Here is a 20,683-nt window from a genome sequence, read left to right as displayed (position 1 = left end):
TTTTGTTTCACAAACTCGTAAGCTGCATGACACATATATAAACAGTCGAAGGAAATCTGGTTGTCTAACATGAATTAGTAAACCAAATCCCAATGTGCCATCAACACGTATGATGTAAGCTTGTATAAAGAGATCACTGATGGACAGAGGAGTGTGAAAACATCTCCACAGTGGTAAGTGGTACCAAAGTGGGTATTGATAACATTAACCTAAGACTCAACTACATTCCATAAAGAAAAACACTCTGACCTACCTGCCAAAAAAAATTAACTACAACTTTGAAAAACCCTGCTTTTAACTAGTTGAGAACTTAACTACAAATACCAATTACTACCAGAAGTGGTAATGGGCCAATGTGAGCAAGACCCAAATATTGCTTAGGTGATCTCCAGAGAAAGTACAAATGATTCATCAGCATACAGTAAGAAATTGTTAGCACTTATATTTTTATCTGGAAAAATATTTGTTAATATTTAGCATATGGACTTAACATTAAAGTCCTCAGTGAGTCTCTGTTAAATGGCCATGTGTCACCAACAGGCATTAGGTGGAAGACTAACCCAAAGAAGGTTGACAACATGCTGGGCAATGAGACAGAGTACTGGTAGGTGCTAAGCAAGAATCTAGTTCAAACCAAACCAACCCTGATCAAATGGGCAACGTAATTTTAAAAGATTCCTGCAGAAGAAATTATAACTGAACATAGCACCAAGGGGGGAAAGGGCTGGTTAAAGTTTCTTTTACTCAGTGAAGTAAAAAGAACCTTTATTAGAAGATTTACAAGAGGGATGCCACAAGAGAAAAACTGCAGAATTCATCAAAACTACCTTGTGAGTAAGTTTGTTTTCTACCAGTAACAAAAAGAATGAACACTGCCCTAAGTATAAAGTGCCACTGTTGCTCTGTTAGCTAAGAATGGAGTGTGTATATTCAATTTTTAAACAAAGATGCAAAACTCAAACTCTTTTACTGAGAGGATAACAGAATGATTTTTAGAAACTGTAAGTTAAAATAAAAACTGTGAGGGAAAAATGACATTTAATTACCAATCCAACAACATCCAAATGCTTTTAAAAGTTCAAGAGCAGCATGTCTGAACATGAACTAATACATGTAAGTAGAAGCAATGTTTTACATACTTAGTAAAGAGGAAGAGCAAGAGAACCTTCATCCTATACTCTACACTTAGGTCCTATACTCAAAGTTCTCTGTCTGGATTAGACAAATACACAAATAAATGTAAATGTAGTCACCGGTGCTGCCAACCAATTATTTCAGGTTCTCCTTCCTATGGCTGCACTTTTCTTTCTCCTTCAAGTTAAGGGAGGCCACCTGACTTGCTCTGACCCATGAAACTAGAACCACATGTCCTTTCTGAACAGAAACTTAGGAGCCTGAACAACTGGCTATGCTCATCTTCCCCTTACAATAGCGACAGACAGTGCGCTCTAGACGGTGGCAGCTCTCTCTGCCTGTTGGCTGCCAGAGTAAGAACGAAGTGGCCGGTGACTACTTAGAACACGAGTGAAAAGTCATCTGTTGTTTAAAGCCAGAGGTTTGGGGCCTGTCTGTTATCACAGCTGAACTCAAGTGTACCCCGTGTAAGGCAACATGAGGTAATTTTGATACAGAATGGTGGAAGTTCTAAGGAAGAATATTATGTTTCACTGAACCATCTATCTGCTCCATCTTGTTAAGAGGGAATGGAATTTTAAAAACTATTTTCCCCATTCAGTGACTAATAACTTTCAAGTCTGCCTAAATAACTAAACAAGCTTTTCGCCATTTTGTGTAAGTTCCTCTCGAAAGAATTCTCAGCTTTTACAGAAGTCTTTTAAACAGAATTCACCCTTTAGTTTATACACAAAAGCTTACCACTAAGTAATTCAATCCAGTTCTGAACCGTTTCTGGAGGCTGCGTCTCCTTAACATGCTTTAGAGCTTCATCAAGAAGAACATCCCCTGTTGGAGCGTCTGACTTACAGATCACCTAAAATGTAAGCAATGAGAAGGAAATGATCCACTAATTCTTTCTTCCTACCATCCCTTTAAATGAAAAACTTAAACTACACAAATAGTTCATTATACTTCAAGTCCCCAATGTGTACATGCAGTGTCAAGGTTCTGATTTTAAATTAATTCTCTATTAAGAAATCCAACATTTAAAAAAAAAAGAAATCCAACATTTAAACTTAACCAGATTAGCCACAATCATGAAAATAAAGTTACTGTGCAAGAATTAATAAAGCAAAAGGCTAGAACAGTTTTTACTTACTGTTAATTCTTTTCATTGCTAAACCTTGGGCTATTTGATCAAGAAATTCACTTTTTGAACATTTATTAGTTAAAGAAACAAACTCAATCACATACAGTTATATATTCAATTCAGCATATGATAAAGGTAGTAGCATTTTACAGCAGTGGAGAAATAATTTTTCAACAGATGTTAATGAAACAACTGGCTAACCGATTAGAATTAAAAATTAAGTACAACTTGGCTCCTCAGAGCTTATACCACAATGAAATATAAAGATTTAAATACAAAATACAATCTGGGGATGAAATTTTTTTCAAAATAGTGGCAACTAGCAGAAACCTTGAAAATACCAACAAGCTTGGTAACAAAATTTTTTAATGCTACAAAACTTTTTAAAGCTAAGACGGATACAGAATCCATCTAAAAGTGGAAAAATAGAAAGCCGGGAAATGAGGGAAGAAAATGCTATAGGGGTGCCTGGGTGGCTCAGTCGGTTAAAGGTCTGCCTTCAGGTCAGGTCATGATCCCAAGGTCCTGGGACCCAGGTCATGATCCCAGGGTCCTGGGATCCAGCCCCACTATGAGGCTCCTTGCTCACCATGGAGCCTGCCTCCCACTCTGCCTGCTGTTTGCCCTGTTTGTGCTTTCTGTCAAATAAATAAAATCTTTAAAAAAAAAAAAAGAAGAAGAAGAAAAAGATAAAGAAAATGTTATATACTACTTCAGCCAAGTATTAGCTTTCTGCAGACTTCACTGGAGTTCTTGGCTAAGCAACACGTTTCTAGTTAAAATTCTGTAATACTGAATTTTAATCTATTACTTTGTTAGCTATTAAAATGTCATACAATTTTAAAATACTATTTTTTAAATGCAGCAGTTCTCCCTTAAACTTGTCTTCAACATGTGCCCTTTCCCTTCTGCTCAATCTTCTGAAAGACTAAAATACATACAACGGTATGTCTTTTTCTGAGACAGCATGATCCAAAAGAAATATAACCTGAGTAACAAATGCATGCCACAAGCTTTTTAAATTTTTGTAGTTATATTAAAAAAGGAAAACAGGTTAAATTGATTTTAATATATTTTACTTAACCCACTACAGTCAAAATATTAACATGTATAAGTATTTTTAAATTGAGATATTTTACAATCTTCTTTTTTCACGGTAAGTTTTCAAAAATCCATTATGTTTTTATTTACAACATATCTCAATCTCACTAGCCACTTTTCAAGTATCTGGCTCACAGACACATGGCTAGTGGCTAGCGTGCTGGCAAATACAGAACATTTTCGTCATCACGAAAGTTCTACTGGACAGTACTACTCTGGACCATGCTTTTAGGAAAAGAGAGTAAGAAAAAAGGAGGTTTTGTTTTTGTTTTTTAAAGATTTACTTATTTATTTGATAGAGGGAGAGAGACAATGAGAGAGGAAACACAAGCAAGAGGAGTGGGAGAGGGAGAAGCAGGCTTCCCGCCAATCAGAGAGCCCGATGCAGGGCTCAATCCCAGGGCCCCGCGATCATGACCTAAGCTGAAGGCAAACATTTAACGACTGAACCACCCAAGTGCCCCAAAAGGAGGACATTCACAGGAAAAAGTTGTTTGTTCATATAATGTGGTCACAACACCACTTCTGACCTTAAATTTACTGCCATCTGGCCTCAACACCCACCTCATGCCTACCCTCAGAGAAGTGTCTTTTATCAGGTTACGATAACCTGGTTTGGGGGGAGATCTTTTTTCTCATGAAATCCTGTCCCCTCAATCTCTTGCAGATGGGACTACTCTTCTCCATCACCTCTGCAGTTATTCCACTCAATCTAGTAATCTTTCACCTGGACTAAGATTCCTAACTAGTTTTCCCAAACTACTTTCAATCCATCCTCCTCACTGATCTTTTTAAAAGGTAAGTCTTACCATGTTATCTCACGGTTTCTGCTTAAAACTCCTCAGTGCCTCAGAACAGTACTAAACCCCTTAAAATTCAGCAATCTGTGGCACACTAGTTAAGTATGCTCTGCCCACACTTTAATTTCTATTTACTGCACTGCACCTTAAGAATGATGAGAGCCTCATTCTTAAAATATGAACAGTTAACCAAGAATGACAAGATACTGAAGGAAAACCTTCAACATCAAAGAAACCAAAAGACAGCAAAGTAAGAACTTGAAGAAACAGATAAAAGAAATTTTCAAAAGAGCCGTAATAGTCTTAGAGATTTATTTATTTTTTTTTTTAAGATTTTATTTATTTGTCAGAGAGAGGGAAAGAGAGCGAGCACAGGCAGACAGAATGGCAGGCAGAGGCAGAGGGAGAAGCAGACTCCCTGCGGAGCAAGGAGCCCGATGTGGGACTCGATCCCAGGATGCTGGGATCATGACCTGAGCCGAAGGCAGCTGCTTAACCAACTGAGCCACCCAGGCGTCCCAGTCTTAGAGATTTAAAAGAAGATGTTACATCCATGAAACAGGAGGTCGTGATAAAACAAAAACAAAACACAAGAAAAAGTTCCTGGAAATCAAAAATATTAGAACCACATAAAAAGAAAAACTGAAAAGAAGGTTAAAAAAAAAGGTAAGGAAGACCAATTGTAACTTAATAAAGGTAAGAAAGTAAGAACAAGAAAAAAGACTAGGTGAGAGGTGCACATCAAACTTCAAGTTCTAAGAAATGGAGCAAAGATGTAAGAAATAGACGAAAACTTTATAAAACCAAACCTGAACAGTTCTAGATTGAAAGAACCCATGCATAACGAATTTTAATGTATGTGCTGCCAAAGTGAGCACAGAATAATAAATTTTAAAAGACCCACATCAAGGCATATTGTACAATATCAAAACACAGGGATAAAGAGAAGATCGGAAATCCTTCCAGACAGGAGAACAGGTATCGCACAAAGAATAAAAATCAACAGGGCTCCAGACTTTAACAGCAACTCTATATACTAGAGGACAATGGGGAAATGACCTCAAAATTCTGTGGAAAATAATTTAAATCTAATGTTCTATTCCCAAACTGTCAAATAAAAATGAGGTACGGTAAAGAAATTTTCAGGAAGTCTCAAAACACTTTCTTCCCAAAAGGATAGAAAAAAAATATTAGATCCAGAAACAGGAGGTTTAAAGCAGTAAAAAGAAACCAGAAGTCTCAACAGAACCAAACCATAACCAGTCCAGACTGAAGCACAAGGCAAATTCTAATGGAGTTACCTAATGTATCTGAACATTTGAAAATTAATAATGCTAGTTTTTCTCTGAGAGAGCATTTAAGAGAAAAAGGTACAGAGAAAATGTTTTTTAAAAATAGAGTTATTAAAACTCTGGGAAATAAAAAAAAGAGGGGTGCCTGGGTGGCTTAGTTGGTTAAACGTCTATCTTTAGCTCAGGTCATGATCCTGGGGTCCTGGGACTGAGCCCCAAGGCAGAGAGCCTGCTTCTCTCTCTTCCTCTGCCTACCGCTTCCCCTGCTTGTGTGCTGACAAATAAATAAAATCTTTCGTAAAAAATGAAAAGAAGGGAGCGCCTGGTTGGCTCAGTGGTTTAAGCTTCTGCCTTCAGCTCAGGTCATGATCTCGGGGTCCTGGGATCGAGCCCCACATCGGGCTCTCTGCTCAGTGGGGAGCCTGCTTCCCTCTCTCTCTCCTCCTGCCTCTCTGCCTGCCTCTCTGCCTGCTTGTGATCTCACTGTGTCAAATAAACAAAATCTAATAAATAAATAGATGAAGGAATAAAATTTAAAAATGAAAAGAAAATATCATAGGATATAACCAAATTCTGCAGGGTTTTAACATAACTGTAGCAATATAAAACGACCTTTATGGTTTTGCAAAAAATTATGATGTAACTCTATCAGGAACGCTGCAGGTGGAGATAAGTGGTATTAAGAGAGCCAAAATGTTTAACTTATTTTTCCCCCTCATCTTCTCTAACAGAAAGTAAACAGCATTTCAAAGTGATTTATCAAGAAATGGCAGGGGCACCTGGCTGGCTCAGTTGACAAAGCATGTGATTCTTGATCTTGGGTTTGTGAGTTCAAGCCCCAAGTTCGGTCATAGAGTTTACATAAAAATAAAATCTTTAAAAATGAGAGATGGTGGGACGCCTGGGTGGCTCAGTTGGTTAAGCAGCTGCCTTCGGCTCAGGTCATGGCCCCAGCGTCCTGGGATGGAGTCCCACATCGGGCTCCTTGCTCAGCGGGGAGCCTGCTTCTCCCTCTGCCTCTGCCTGCCATTCTGTCTGCCTGTGCTCGCTCTCTCCCCCTCTCTCCCTCTGATAAATTAAAAAAAAAAAGAAAAAAAAGAAAAAAAAAATCTTAAAAAAAAAAAATGAGAGATGGCATGGGATGCCTGGGTGGCTCAGTGGGTTAAAGCCTCTGCCCTTGGCTTAGGTCATGATCCCAGGGTCCTGGGATTGAGCCCCGAGTCAGGCTCTCTGCTCAGTGGGGAATCTGCTTCCCCCCTCTCACTGTCTCTGCCTGCCTCTCTGCCTACTGGTGAGCTCTCTGTCAAATAAATAAATAAAATCTTTGAAAAAAGAGAAAAATAAAATAAATAAAAATGAGAGATCGCAGCATAAGCTCACTTAGAAGTATGGATGTAAATGCCAAAAGAAATAACTAAGAGCTATAGCAAGCTGAACAGTGGTCCCCAAGAGGTGTTCAGGTCTTAATCCCTAGAACCTAATCCCCAGTTAATTTTTGTAAATGAGATTATGTTAAATTAGATATGGAGATGATGGGGCACCTAGATGGCTCAGTCAGGCACTGGACTCTTGATTTTGGCTCAGGTCATGATCTCAGGGTCAGGCTCCATGCTTGGCAGGCAGTCTGCTCTCTCCCTCTGCCCCTCCCTGCCCAAACATTCTCTTTCTCTCTAATAAATAAATGAACCTTTAAAAAAAAATGAGATACAGAGATGAGATCAACCTGGATTATCGAGGGGGCCCTCAATGCAATGAAAACACCTTTATAAAAGACACACAAAGGAGAGACAACAGGAGAAGGCAGTGTAAAGACAGAGCACAGAGAGGTGCGGCCAAAAGCCAAGGAAATCCTGAAGCCACCAGAAGCTAGCAGAATGAAGGAACAGAATCTTCCTTAGAGCTGTCTATGAGAACACAACATGTGCTGGCCTCCAGAACTGTGAGACTATACTTATTAGCTGTTTTAAGCCATCAAGTCTGTTGTAATTTGTTAAGGGGCCTGCAAAACGGATACAAGGATTGAGAATGACCCCCTTCAGGGAGAGGATTAGGGAGTGGGGAAAAGTGAATAGAAGACAGTTATTTTTTGTTATAAAGCCTTTACAATTTGATTTTACAACTATTATATATATATATTATCTTAATGAAAGCAATAATTATTTTATGTCAATAAATTAAATGATATTGGAGTATCTTTCCAAAGGATGTGTCAACAAACATAGTTAAGGGCACACAAATAGACTAAAACAGAAAGCCCATGCAGGCAGGGAGCATGTCTCTTGGTCTCCACAGTATCCCCAGGATTGAGCACAGTATATGGTAGACTTAAGCATTAAATAAATATAAAGAAATAAATGAACAAAAGAGCAAATAATTTGCCAATAGCCAACACAAAGCTGGTTCCTGTTCCCATAAAAAAAACTATTATCAAAATCTTTTCACTTTAAGTCAGGGCTTGGTAACATTAATTCAAAAATTTTTATAATTACTCTGATTAGTAGCAACCTATATGTATATTTCATTGATAAAAGCAACGAAGTGTTAAAGTTTTTTTTCCCTCCATAAATCCATGGTTGCAGAGTAAAATGGAATAAAAATTGTATTCCACTTTATGATCTAGTTGTCTAAAAGTAAATTTTTACACCAACCTCATACCAACTCACTTACTCTACTCTGAATGACTAGATTAAATTTTAAAATCGCATAAGGAACATGTTCTGCTATACAATGTTTACTCTGCACAGAACTTTCGAGAAAGCCATTAATGTGGCTTTCTTTCCTGTAGGATTATGGCATATCAGGCAAGAAATATTCAGTTCTGGGGCACCTGGGTGGCTCAGTGGGTTAAAGCCTCTGCCTTCGGCTCAGGTCATGATCCCAGGGTCCTGGGATGGAGCCCCACATCAGTCTCTCTGCTCTGCAGGGAGCTTGCTTCCTCCTCTCTCTCTCTGCCTGCCTCTCTGCCTACTTGTGACCTCTGTCAAATAAATAAATAAAATCTTTAAAAAAAAAAAAAAAGAAAGAAAGAAAGAAATATTCAGTTCTGACCTAAAATTTTGTAGATTTCATTAAGATGCTGTATTTAAGGGAAAAATCAGTTTTGAAACGCCATGGCCCCAAGAAACACAATGACAGACTAGAAGAGAAACAGTCTTGAATATCTGAGGTTGAGGCTGGAGTTAAAATTTTAAAAACTAGCCAAAATTAACTCTTTACACAGACCTTTCAAACAGAGAAGGTAGAGATCTAAAAAGTGTTCATATTCTGCTAAAAAACCCCAACAGCCTATGGATAGTTAATTTGCAAAGTAAGAACTTTGAGTTTTAAAACAAAGTTATATCAAGTCTCTCCGAAGTATGGCTTTCAGAAGCAGCAAATAAGGTATGGAGTCTTTCTGAATATGCAAGACACAGGGACCAGTGAATCTAACGAGTTACACATTAATCATTATGTACAAAGATTCAAGAAACCAAAAATGCAAAAAAGACATGGAAACACAATTTCCAATAAAGTCTTAACTTTAAAATCAACTTTCTCTTCCTCTTTCAATCTATTAGAAGAAACTTTCACTTTTAATCAGCGCAAACTCTTAGTGCTTATTAGCACTCCTCTTACCTTTCTTGTTAACAGACTTTTCCGTCTCATTCCACACGCCTCTAGTTGTAACCTTCCTCTCAGTGCTAATTCAATTAACATACAGCCACGTAATCCAGACGATATACAGTCATTCCAAAATGATGTGTAACCCTAGTTGAAATGGGGGGAGAGAAAACAAAAAAAAGCTAATTTACTTTGAATTCAGATTCAAAAATAGAAATATCCTTAGCCAAAGTTATTTTTGGTGCCTTTTACCTTTCATATCATTTTGTAATTATAAATAAAATTCTGAAAAATTACAATTATTATACATTACTAATCCAGATTTTTCAGGTGTTAATTGTCTTTTCACCACTAATCCTTAATGCACATAAGCAAGTAACTTTGGAAATCAGAGGTTTAAGAAGATAATGTCTTTTTTCTTAAGTTACATGCTTACAAGGCTCTTTCAAATTGCCAGAACCTGGATTCATTCACTCACTTAACTCCTGAAGATAGCAGTTTATTATCAGTACATGTGGGCAAGTTCAAAAAGCATAGGAAACACAATCTAGCCCAATGTAGCCTCACAGAGAATTGAAACATCACTCATTCAATCCTTTTTAGTATAAAAACACAAAGCTAATTTTGGAAGAATTTACTGGGAAACTGATGTGAGGGCCCATGCCTAAAGTTCTGAATAATACACCCCCCAAGAGAAATTTAGGGGCAACATCAAGGTGAAAGAACCACCAGAGAAAATGAAACTGACAGACTTCTAGAGATCTGGGGACACTCAAATCAACTGGGTGAAGTCAGGGCACTTTTTCAGTGAATAACTGTAGTTCTTCAAAATAAGAAGCCATGAACTCTGCCATCTACTAATTTAAAGTATCCAACTCAGGAAAAAGCAGAACTTGGTTGTCAGAACAAGGTAACATATGATCTTGGTAGGAGGGAGAGTGGCCAACTGATTCTGTCAAGAACAGAGGGCCTAGGATTTGGAAGGGGCCTAGCCCCTTGATTCTGTCACTCTCTCAAGGTCAATCTTGGTACTTTGCCAGGTCACAGTGGTCAGCCTGTGTATCTGAAGATGACCAACTGACCATCAAAGTCAATGGGATTCCACTACTGACAAAGGGACTTAAATTAGCCTAATAAAGCTACCACTCCTAAGGGACTAGGCTTTGGGAAAGTGAGAATCCACACTAAGGGAGCCACAAAAGGATAAACAAAATATCAATTTAACGAGGTCAATTTAAATATGACAGGAGACTGACTGAATTTGAGAGAATACTCTTAAACTTAATAAATGGTAGGGGTCTGATTAAAGTAAGACTGCCATGGGGAGCCTGCTTCTCCCTCTCCCTCTACCCCTTCCCCTGATTATCCCCTCTTGCTCTCTCACTCAATAAATAAATAAAAATCTTTTAAAGTAAGACTGCCAGGGGCGCCTGGGTGGCTCAGTGGGTTAAAGCCTCTGCCTTCAGCTCAGGTCATGATCCCAGGGTCCTGGGTTCGAGCCCCACATCAGGCTCTCTGCTTAGCAGGGAGCCTGCTTTCTCCTCTCTCTCCCTTCTGCCTGCCTCTCTGCCTGCTTGTGATCTGTTTGTCAAATAAATAAATAAATAAAATCTTAAAAAAAAAAAAAGTAAGACTGCCAGAGGTTTAGCGACATGGTTAGTGAAACCAGTATGTTACAGAAGTTAGGTAAAATCCTATGGCCTGTGTTCCCATGCCAATTAAAGTCCTACGAAGCCTGGGAATGGATTCCACATATCAAAGTTACAGATGTTGGTCTCCTACTGACCTGCACTTGGAGCTGGAGCTCCCAGGTAAGCCTTTACAAACTGAAAACAACAGAATACACCTCGTGATACAGTAATGCATGTGGACAGCCACCACACTCTGTCTCTGTCTACAAGCCGGAAATTCCGGATGAACAGTATGGAAAAGCTCACATCTGCTAGCAGAAGATGAAGTATGTCTCAACCTCAACTGCTCCCAGGGTAATGGTATAGGCTTAGCAAAATGCAGTTTTTAATAGTAGACCTTAAACAGCTACATTTATGTGAAAAGCTTCTGGGCATTACAATCAAAAGACATATACTTAAACAGAATTAAATTCACGTGAGAAAGCTGACAAATGAGCACGGACAGTAAAAGGGCAAGATTAATTTTAAAAATCTGAATGCGTTAACTGGACCAAGATGACAATGCCGTCCCTGAAATTAAGTGTATTAGAGGAAAAGCAGTAGACTGTACAAAAGTCAAGTGAATCTGGCCATGACATAGAACAGCAAGATTCTGCAGTAAATTCGTGTCCCAACACATGTATGACAGACCAGCAGTGGTGACGAAATTACTCAGTTACAAATGTTAAGCAGCCCTTTAATCTTTTCATCTCTAGTGCTAATCTTAAAACTACATCAATCCCAAAACACACATTTTAAAAGCTTACAGTCTCTATATGGATGATGAATATTAACTAAATCTATTTGGGTAATAAGCATTTCACATTATTTGTAAACCAAGCCATCATGTTCTGCACCTTAAATTTACACAGCAATATATTTGTCCATTTTATTCGCAAAAGGGGGAGAAGTTAATTATCTCTAAAACTGGGATGCATTTCAAAATAAGACAGTACCTTAAAGGAAATGTCATATCATAGCTATTTAGCTAACTAAACCCATGGAAAAGAGAAGAAACATGTGGCACAGGTCCCACACATACAGGGCAATGTAGTAATGAATTACGGTCCTACCTGTCAGTTACCTGGAGTACTTAAAACTTGGTACAAGACTGGATAGCCATATCTATACATCCCACCAATCTACCTATCTTCCTTGTAAAAAAATTTTATAAGGGGAGGTCAGTAACTACCCCTGCCCAGAGGATTTTGTCCTCGAAAAAATTACCCCCTGAAACAAATTCCAAGAACCTGTAATCCAGGCAGGATGGTTATATATTCAGGGCACGCTGAGTTTGTGGGCCCTTAAAAATGTACCCCATTTGTTAATCAGAGCAAGCCAGGCACATTAAGAGTAACAGTTAAAACAGGTGAGGAAAACCTGGCACTATAACGCAGTTTATGATCTGGCTCAAAAGGCACAACTTCATATATTTTGCAACCATGCTGTGAGAACGTAAAGAAGCCCCGATAATGACTAAGTAGTCAGTGACACCACACAGCTCTTGTACTTAGATTTCAATAATCACTTCAGATCCCTAAATGGGTTTGAGATTCTATCCCCAGCAATGGAGTATCTTCATGCCTATGGCTGGTCTAAGGAAAGGTACTCCAAGTTCAGGATCACACTTAGGGAGGACCACACAGCCACACACTCCACTTACTGATGAAGCAGGAGCAGCTGCACTAAGAATACCAACAGCCATAGGACCCTGAGGATGTCCTCTACTCACTGCGGAAGAAACAACTAGAAGTTAAAAGACCAAAAGAAAACTATTTTGGGGTCCGACAAGATTGTGATCAGAAATCAGTTCCAGTATTTTCCAAACACAGAGATGGAAGAGGCAGCTATGTCAGAGAGGTTCTCATAAAATCCAGAGAAACATGACTTCATTAGGGTCATGGGTCCAAAACAAGAGGGAACATACAAGAATAGAGAATACATTAAGACCCCAATATGACCATGCTGATGAGCTGGGATGCTAGAAAATTAAAAATGGGCACATTTAAAGATACCATGTGCAGCTCACAAGGCCTCCAACAAAACTAAAAATTGAACACAAAAGACAGGGAATCCAAGGGCCCTGGAAACTAATTCAAAGCATCTCTACTTGAGTAACAATAAATAAGAACCAGATAAGTAGAAACTTTCCCAATGGGATACCAGCTAAATTAATTCATTAACCATCGAGTCCTCCTTCAGTCAATCTTTTGTTGTTCAGAATCCCTGACATCAGACTCATTCAGACAAATGGCCAAACTTTAGGGCAGACCTCCTGAAGGTTGCAGAACATAAACTGAAATAAATTACCTTTATCCTATAGTATGCCATTCAGAAGCTAGGAGCCAAGCAAAGAATGAATGGTACAAGGGCGCCCGGGTGGCTCAGTCAGTTAAGCGGCTGCCTTCAGCTCAGGTCATGATCCCAGGGTCCTGGGATCAAGCCCTACATCGGGCTCCCTGCTCAGGGGGAGCCTGCTTCTTCCTCTCCCTCTCCCTCTGCTTGCCGCTCTGCCTACTTATGTGCTCTGTCAAATAAAAAAAATTTTAAATCTTAAAAAAAAAAAAGAATGGTACATAACGAATGAGGCAATGATCTCGGGGACATGCTCTGCAGACACAATTCTTCCCTTGGTGGGCAGTTCCAAGATCTAAACTTAGGGGAGACTACAAAAAGTAGTCTACAGGGGCGCCTGGGTGGCTCCTTGGGTTAAAGCCTCTGCCTTCGGCTCAGGTCATGATCCCAGGATTCTAGGATCAAGCTCCACATCAGGCTCTCTGCTCAGCAGGGAGCCTGCTTCCTCCTCTTCTCTCTCTCTCTCTCTCTGCCTGCCTCTCTACCTACTTGTGACCTCTGTCTGCCAAATAAATAAATAAAATCTTTAAAAAAAAAAAAAAAGTAGTTTACAGAGACTACAAAAAGCCCTATGCTACTACATGTCTAAGCAACAATCTCCAACACAGCTTTTTCTCAATGATAAGATGATATTTATTTGGGTCTCTGGTTGCCTGATTCCCTTTACTTCTCTCCAGTGGCTCAATTTGAATGGGGAAAGGGGTGTTGTTCTTTTATTGGGCCCCTAAAAATACAAACACTGAGTCCTCACCATTTGAGTTACAAGCTCCAGAAGCACTTAATGAGAAGCTTTTTAAGAATGAGGAGTGTCTGGGTGGCTCAGTCAGCTAAGCAGGGGCCTTTGGCTCAGGTCATGATCCCAGGGTCCCAGGATCAAGCCCCACATCAGGTTCCCTGCTCAGTGGAGTGCCTGCTTCTCCCTCTCCTGACTGCTCTACCAACTTGTGCTATTTCTGTCAAATAAATAAAAATCATTTAAAAAAAAAAAAAAAGAAGAAGAAGAAGAAGAAGAAAAATCAACTCCACAGGGGCGCATGGGTGGCTTAGTCAGTCAAGCATCTATCTTCTGTATAGTGTTGAATTCTGGTGTGATCAATCTTTTTATAAATGGCTTTCTAAACAGACTTTCCTCCGCAGAAGAAAATATCAGGTTACCAAAATATTTGGTGTTTACTACCAAACCCAATCCAAAAGTTGTACTATTGAGGCCACTCCTGGTTCACATACACCCTATTTTGAAACTCTGCCCTCACCTTCAGATTCTACAGAACAAGGTGATTGTACCCTGTCACATCTATTTGGACCAGGATAGGCAAACCACAGTTTCCCTCCTGGGAATCTAACTTGGAGACACAGAGGCTGCATCGGTCATATGGTCGGGCATGGGCACTGGCATATGAGTTCTAACTGATTACGTGGCTTGCAAAGCCACCGTCATTTTGTTTACAGTCTGAGAATGAAGGTAAACAGAAAAGAAAACAGAAGAGGAAAAAAATAAAAAGAAAGGAAGACAGAAGAGATATGCAGAACAAAAATGAGAGAATACACAACGCTGAGGCAAACCAAGACATACAGAGACAGACATACAGAGACAGACGCACATTAGGAATAGCCTCCTAGCAACAGAACCTTTCCTATGTGTTTGGGTTATACTCCTGAACACCTGCATCTCCTTATCTTCAACTACTCTGAAGGGATTTTGGTACTACAAAGCAAGTAACTTCTAATAAAGCTAAAAGAAATTTAATGAGTTGACATTACGTATCTGACAAAGATCTCAAAGTATAGAAACTACAGCTGAAAGATTTACATAGGCCAACAAATATTGTGCATGGCTAAAAAATTCAAACTTGCATGCACTTAACTAGCCTGGTTATGATGATAAGGGCATTTACTTATTTCATAAATAAACAGTGGTCCAATTCACCCATATTATCATTTGTAAGACAGCAAATTAGGACCTATAATCAAATAAATGCCACTTATAACTTAAGTCCACATTCCAATTAATCTCATCTAATTAGAAGCAAATTAAATCCTGATATTCCCAACCTTACAAAAGTAAAAAACACACTTAAAAAAAACACACTTAAAAAAAAACACACACATACACATTAAAAAAGTATTTATAGTTTACTAGTTAAATACAATACATGACTAGAAATTGAAAAGTAAAACTCAAAACTAAAAAAGTGATTTGACAATAAATTTGAAAATGTCAAATATATTCTTTTGCAAAAAAGAATTTGTACTCAACTCAATAAGAAAAAAAATGAATACGCCATAGTAATTAAAGAAATTATTTGATAATAGAAACTACCCTAAGTGTGAATCAGTAGACCTGTTAGACTTACTAAGTTACTGAAGAGGCTGAAATTGCTAGTGACCCAGAAAAGTTGTTTTTGTTGTTTAATTGTTATTGTTTTTGTTGTTGTTTTTAATTTGTCTTGTAATTCCTTCATATATTATGTAATAAATTCAGAAAATAAAGTCAACACAGATTTTTGCTTCTAAGGTTGTAGGATAATTATGAAAATAAACACCAACAAAAATCAAAACTAAAAAAAAGGATTTACAAAACAGACAAATCCAATTAGCGAGACTGTCTGTTAAGTAACTGGTAAGAATTAAAGGAAATCAAAATTTAAACAATTAAAGGAAAGAATGACAATAACTCATTAAGAAAGAATGATTCATCAAATACAGAATCTCAAGAAAGAGTCAAAAATTCTGTAGTTAAAATTAATAACTGAAATGAAAAGTTCACTACAAGAGCTCAGCAGATTTAAAATTAAAGAGAATCAAGCAACTTGAATTTGAAGAACAGCAAGAAAAAAAAAGAAAGTGAGGAATGTCACGGATACTTCAGTTAAAAAGAAGAAGAAAAGAAAAAGATAATGAGGAAAGCCTCAGAGACTAAGGTCTTCAAAATTCCCAGAATAGGAGTAAAAGGAGTTCTCAGAAAGAGAAAGAGCAGAAAAGTAACAGCTGAAAATTTCCCAAACCAGGAAAATATTCATCTAAGATCCAGATGCTCAATAAATTCCAAACTGGATAAACACAAAGAGATCGTCAAACCTAGACACGTCAGAGTCAAACTGTTGAGAAAAATCTTGAAAGCAGCAAGACAAAACATCTTCTCACATGTAAGGGAGTAACACAGTTACCAGTGAACTTCTCACTACAAACTCTGGAGACTGGAGATTAGAAGACACTGAGATAACATACTTGAAGTGCTGAAAGAAAAAATACCATCAAGCAAGAATCTATACTCAGCAAAATTAACCTTCAAAAAGGAGCATGAAACAAATAATGAATCTGCTGCTAGCAGATCAAACTGATTAGAAATTAACTAAAGGAAGTCCTGCTGCTGAAAGTCATATGGTATTTCAAATTCATATAGAAGAAAGGTAGATGCAAAAGGTAAATTTTTAAAAACCGTATTTGCCAATGCGGAAATACAAATCAAAACCACAATGAGATACTATCTTACATGACTTAGAAAGGCCAAAATCAACAAGACAGGAAACAAGTGTTGGAGAGGATGTGGAGAAAGGAGAACCCTCTTACACTGTTGGTGGGAATGCAAGTTGGTGCAGCCACTCTAGAAAACCGTATGGAGGTTCCTCAAGACATTAAAAACAGAGTTATCCTAAGACCCAGCAACTGCACTACTGGGTATTTACCCCAAAGATACCGATGCAGTGAAAAAAAGGGCCACATGCACCCCAATGCTCATAGCAACAAGGTCCGCAACAGCCAAACTGTGGAAGGAACGGAGATGCCCTTCAACAGATGCATGGATAGAGAAGGATATTACTCAACCATCAGAAAGGATGAACACCCACCATCTGCACTGACATGGACGGAACTGGAGGGGATTATGCTGAATGAAATAAATCAAGCAGAACACAATTATCATATGGTTTCACTCAGATGTGGAAATATGGAATAGAGCAGAGAACCACAGGGGAAAGGAGGGAAAACAGAATGGGAAGAAATCAGAGAGGAAGACAAACCATGAGAGACTCTAGATTCAGGGAAACAGAGGGTTACAGAAGGGAGCAGGGAGGGAATGAGGTAACTGGGTGATGGGTATTAAGGAGGGCACACGTTATGATAAGCACTGGTTGATATATATAATTAATGAATCTCAAGGTCCTGGAATCAAGACCCATGTTGGGCTCTCTGCTTGGCAGTGGATCTGCTTCTCCTTCTCCTTCTGTGATCTGTCTTGCTCACTCTCTCAAATAAATAGTATCTAAAAATAAATAAGTAAAATTAAAAATAAATTAAAAAAAGATAAAAGACTGTAAGGCTGGATAAAAAACCTGACCATATGCTATCTACAAAAGACAGTTTAAATTCCAAAACATAAAATGGTTTATAAGAATGAAAGGAACATGCAAACGGGAATCAAAAGAAAATTGGAACAGTTTTCTTGTTAAAAGACAAAGTATACTTTGTTAAAAGACAAAATATACTTTAGAGTAAAGAAAATTAAGAGGAACAAAGGGGGCATTTTCATGATAAAGAAGTTAACATTTAGAAAATACAATTATAAACAAACATATACACACCTAACAACAGAATCCTAAAATACATGAAGCAAAAACAAGAGAAATACACAATACAGTAACAGTATTTAACTACAATGACAATAAGTGATAGAACTAGACAAAAAAACAAAGATACAAAACTGAACAACACTACCAACCATGTCAACTTAAATGGCATTTATAAAACTCACCAACAACCAATAGTAAAATATACACGATTTTCAAGCACACTTGGAATATTTTCCAAGATGGACCACATGGTAGCCCATAAAACAATAACTTCAAAAGGACTGAAATCATATGAAGTATGTTTTACTCCAAGGGAATTAAATTAGAAATCAACAGAATGAAATCTGGGAAATCTCCATTTGGAAATTAATCTATGACTTCTAAATAATCCACTGGTCAAAGAAAACAAAAAAAAAAAAAAAAGGAAATATTTTGAACTCAATGAAAATAAAAACACAAATTATCAAAATCTATGGGATGCAGCTAAAGTAGTATTTAGAAAGAAATTTACATCTCTATTACATACCTGTATTACAAAAGAAGAAAGGTCTCAAATCAACCTATTCTCCCACCTTAAGAAACTAGGAAAAACAACAAACTAAATCCAAATCAACCAAGGGGAAGGAAATAAAGTTCAATACAGAAATCAATGGAAAGCAAAATACGAAAATGGGAGGTAGGGGATCCATGAAGTCAAAAGTTATTAAAAAAAAAAAAAAATCAAGAATCAAGTTTAAAACAGGAGAAAGGAGGACAGGAGGAAAGGCAGAAAGGCAGAAAGAGGACAGAGATACGCAAATTACCAAAGTCAAAAATAAAAGGAGGGACACATCACCGCTAAACCTACAGAAATCTAAAGAACTACAAGGGAACACTATAAACAACTATATGCCAATAAATCAGACAACTCAGATGAAATGTTCAAATTCCTGGAAAAACACATATTACCAAAACCAACTGAATAAGAAATAAAAATCAGAATAAGCCTCTAACAAGAAACAGAATTATGTAATAAAAACCGTTACACAAAGAGTGTCACTGAGATGTAGAAGAACTAGGCTGGACCACATGTGAGAAATCCGAATACCAGCCCTGGCCATAAGGAAAATGTTTTACAGGATTTTAAAAAAGTCATTTAATATCCTCTCTGTGTCTCCATTTTCTCATGTACACCATGAAAGAGACAGACTTCAACCATTCTACAAGTGTGAGTCTAAGCAATTAAGAATTCCCTAAGGGGGTACGTGACTTAGGGCAAAACCAGATACTTCATCATGCTGAATTCCAAAAAATCATTTGCAAGTCAATCATCAAGGGTATTCTAAAAAGAGCCTTAATTCTTTTAAAAAGATTTTACATATTTATGAGAGAGAGAGAGCAAGCGAGCAGGAACAGGGTGGAGGGGCATAGGGAGAGGGAAAAGTAGACTCCCTGATGAGTAGGGAGCCTGATACAGGGCTTGACCCCAGCACCCTGATTCTGAAGGAGACACTTAACCAACTGAGCCACCCAGACACCCCTTAAAAGCTCTTCAATAGGATACAAAGAACTGTCTGAAGAATAAAGTGAACACATCTCAGGATAGATAAGCCTTTATAATGAGGTACCTGAAAACTGGTGTCTGGCCCTGCTAAACATAAGCCTAGAAGAGGACAAGAATTTCAAGTTCTCAATTGGCAATGTGATCTTCTCAAATGTCAAACTGGTAAGAAAATTGGGAATATACTGCCAGACCAGTAAGTTACAGAGGCATGGCAAGTTATACTACATTTAGATTTTAAGAATTCAAATTAAACTCTCAGGCTGAGAGGACCCAGAGTACACAGAAACCTAAATATCACCACTACTGCCTAAAAACCATACATCCTGCTATGTTGAGGTAACTAATGAGCCCTACAGAAAGTAGCCTATCATCAGAAAGAATATGGGTTAAAAAGCCAAAAAACAGGGGTGCCTGGGTAGCTCAGGTTGTGTCCAATTCTTCATTTAGGCTCAAGTCATTATCTCAAGGTCATGGAATCCAGCCCTGTGTCGGGCTCTGCACTCAGTGCAGTCTGCCTGTCCCCCTCCCCTGGCTTGTGCTCAACCCCATTCTGCTTATGCTCACTCGTGCTCCATCACTCTTGCATGTTCTCTCAAATAAATAAAATCTTAAAAAAAAAAAAAAAGCCAAAAAACAAAATAGACTGCAGAAAAATTAGTTATCCTATCCTTGTATAGAAGCAGCCCCTAAGAAAGGCCCCAATATCCCCTGCCTCTTGGCATCCATACCCTTATATAATTCCTCCTTGTGAACCTACACTGGACTTGCTTCTAACAGAGTATGACAAATATCAGGGTACGTCACTTCAGAGGTCAGTCACAAATACACTGCGGACTTCCATCTTGGGCCTCATCCCTTGCTCTGCCGGCTGCCATGCTTTGAGCTGTCCTACACAGACACGCCAGGCAAAGACTGAGGTGCTCAGTCCCTCAACCTACAAGAAACCGAATCCTCCTCCAGTTGAGCCTTCAGATGAAACCGAAGCTCTCTATGGCCAACAACTAAACTGCAATCTCATGGAAGACGATTCAGAGCCTCGCAGTTAAGCAATGCCCAGATTCCTGATCCACAGACAACTATGACAGAAAATGGCCTGGTTGTTTTGTTCTGTTAAATTTTGCTACAGAATGTAAGATAACTAACATAAGGCCCCCTAATATTGGACAGACAGGAAAAAAGGGAGATAATGGCCAAAGGGTCTGAGTTTCCCTTTGGGGTAATGAAACTGTTCTAAAATTGACTGTAATGACTGCTGCACAACTCGGTGAACATACACAAAACCCTGAATTCTACATTTAAAGTGGGTGAACTGTATGGCATGAGAATTCTATCTCAAAGAAGACAACTAACATACTTTGTATATGAAATTACTTTTGAAATCTTGTAAGAACTTTTAATTATTTTGAAAGAAGTGTGAAAAGTTTCTTAGCAAAAATAACTAAACTGATTGAGAGAAGGATGGTGACTTCAGATAAAGACAGACTTCAA

At 38.3% G+C, this 20,683-nt stretch overlaps 2 protein-coding genes across 2 annotated transcripts in view; one reads left to right on the top strand and one right to left on the bottom strand.

Moving 5' to 3' along the window:
• The window catches only part of SUB1 (SUB1 regulator of transcription), a 484,727-nt gene that overhangs the window by 111,417 nt on the left and 352,627 nt on the right, over window positions 1-20,683 (top strand). The gene's annotated exons all lie outside the window — the stretch shown is intronic.
• The window catches only part of GOLPH3 (golgi phosphoprotein 3), a 60,635-nt gene that overhangs the window by 8,592 nt on the left and 31,360 nt on the right, over window positions 1-20,683 (bottom strand). Inside the window, exons 2-3 of the mRNA XM_082724495.1 lie at window positions 9,075-9,206; window positions 1,876-1,990 (exon numbers count right to left, since the gene is read on the bottom strand). Coding sequence (XP_082580621.1) covers window positions 1,876-1,990; window positions 9,075-9,206 — 247 coding nt within the window. The remainder of the gene's footprint in view (window positions 1-1,875; window positions 1,991-9,074; window positions 9,207-20,683) is intronic.

The sequence above is a fragment of the Mustela nivalis genome (assembly GCF_964662115.1).
Source record: "Mustela nivalis genome assembly, chromosome: 3".
NCBI classification, from domain to species: domain Eukaryota; kingdom Metazoa; phylum Chordata; class Mammalia; order Carnivora; family Mustelidae; genus Mustela; species Mustela nivalis.
This window is presented reverse-complemented; position numbering and strand designations above follow the sequence as displayed.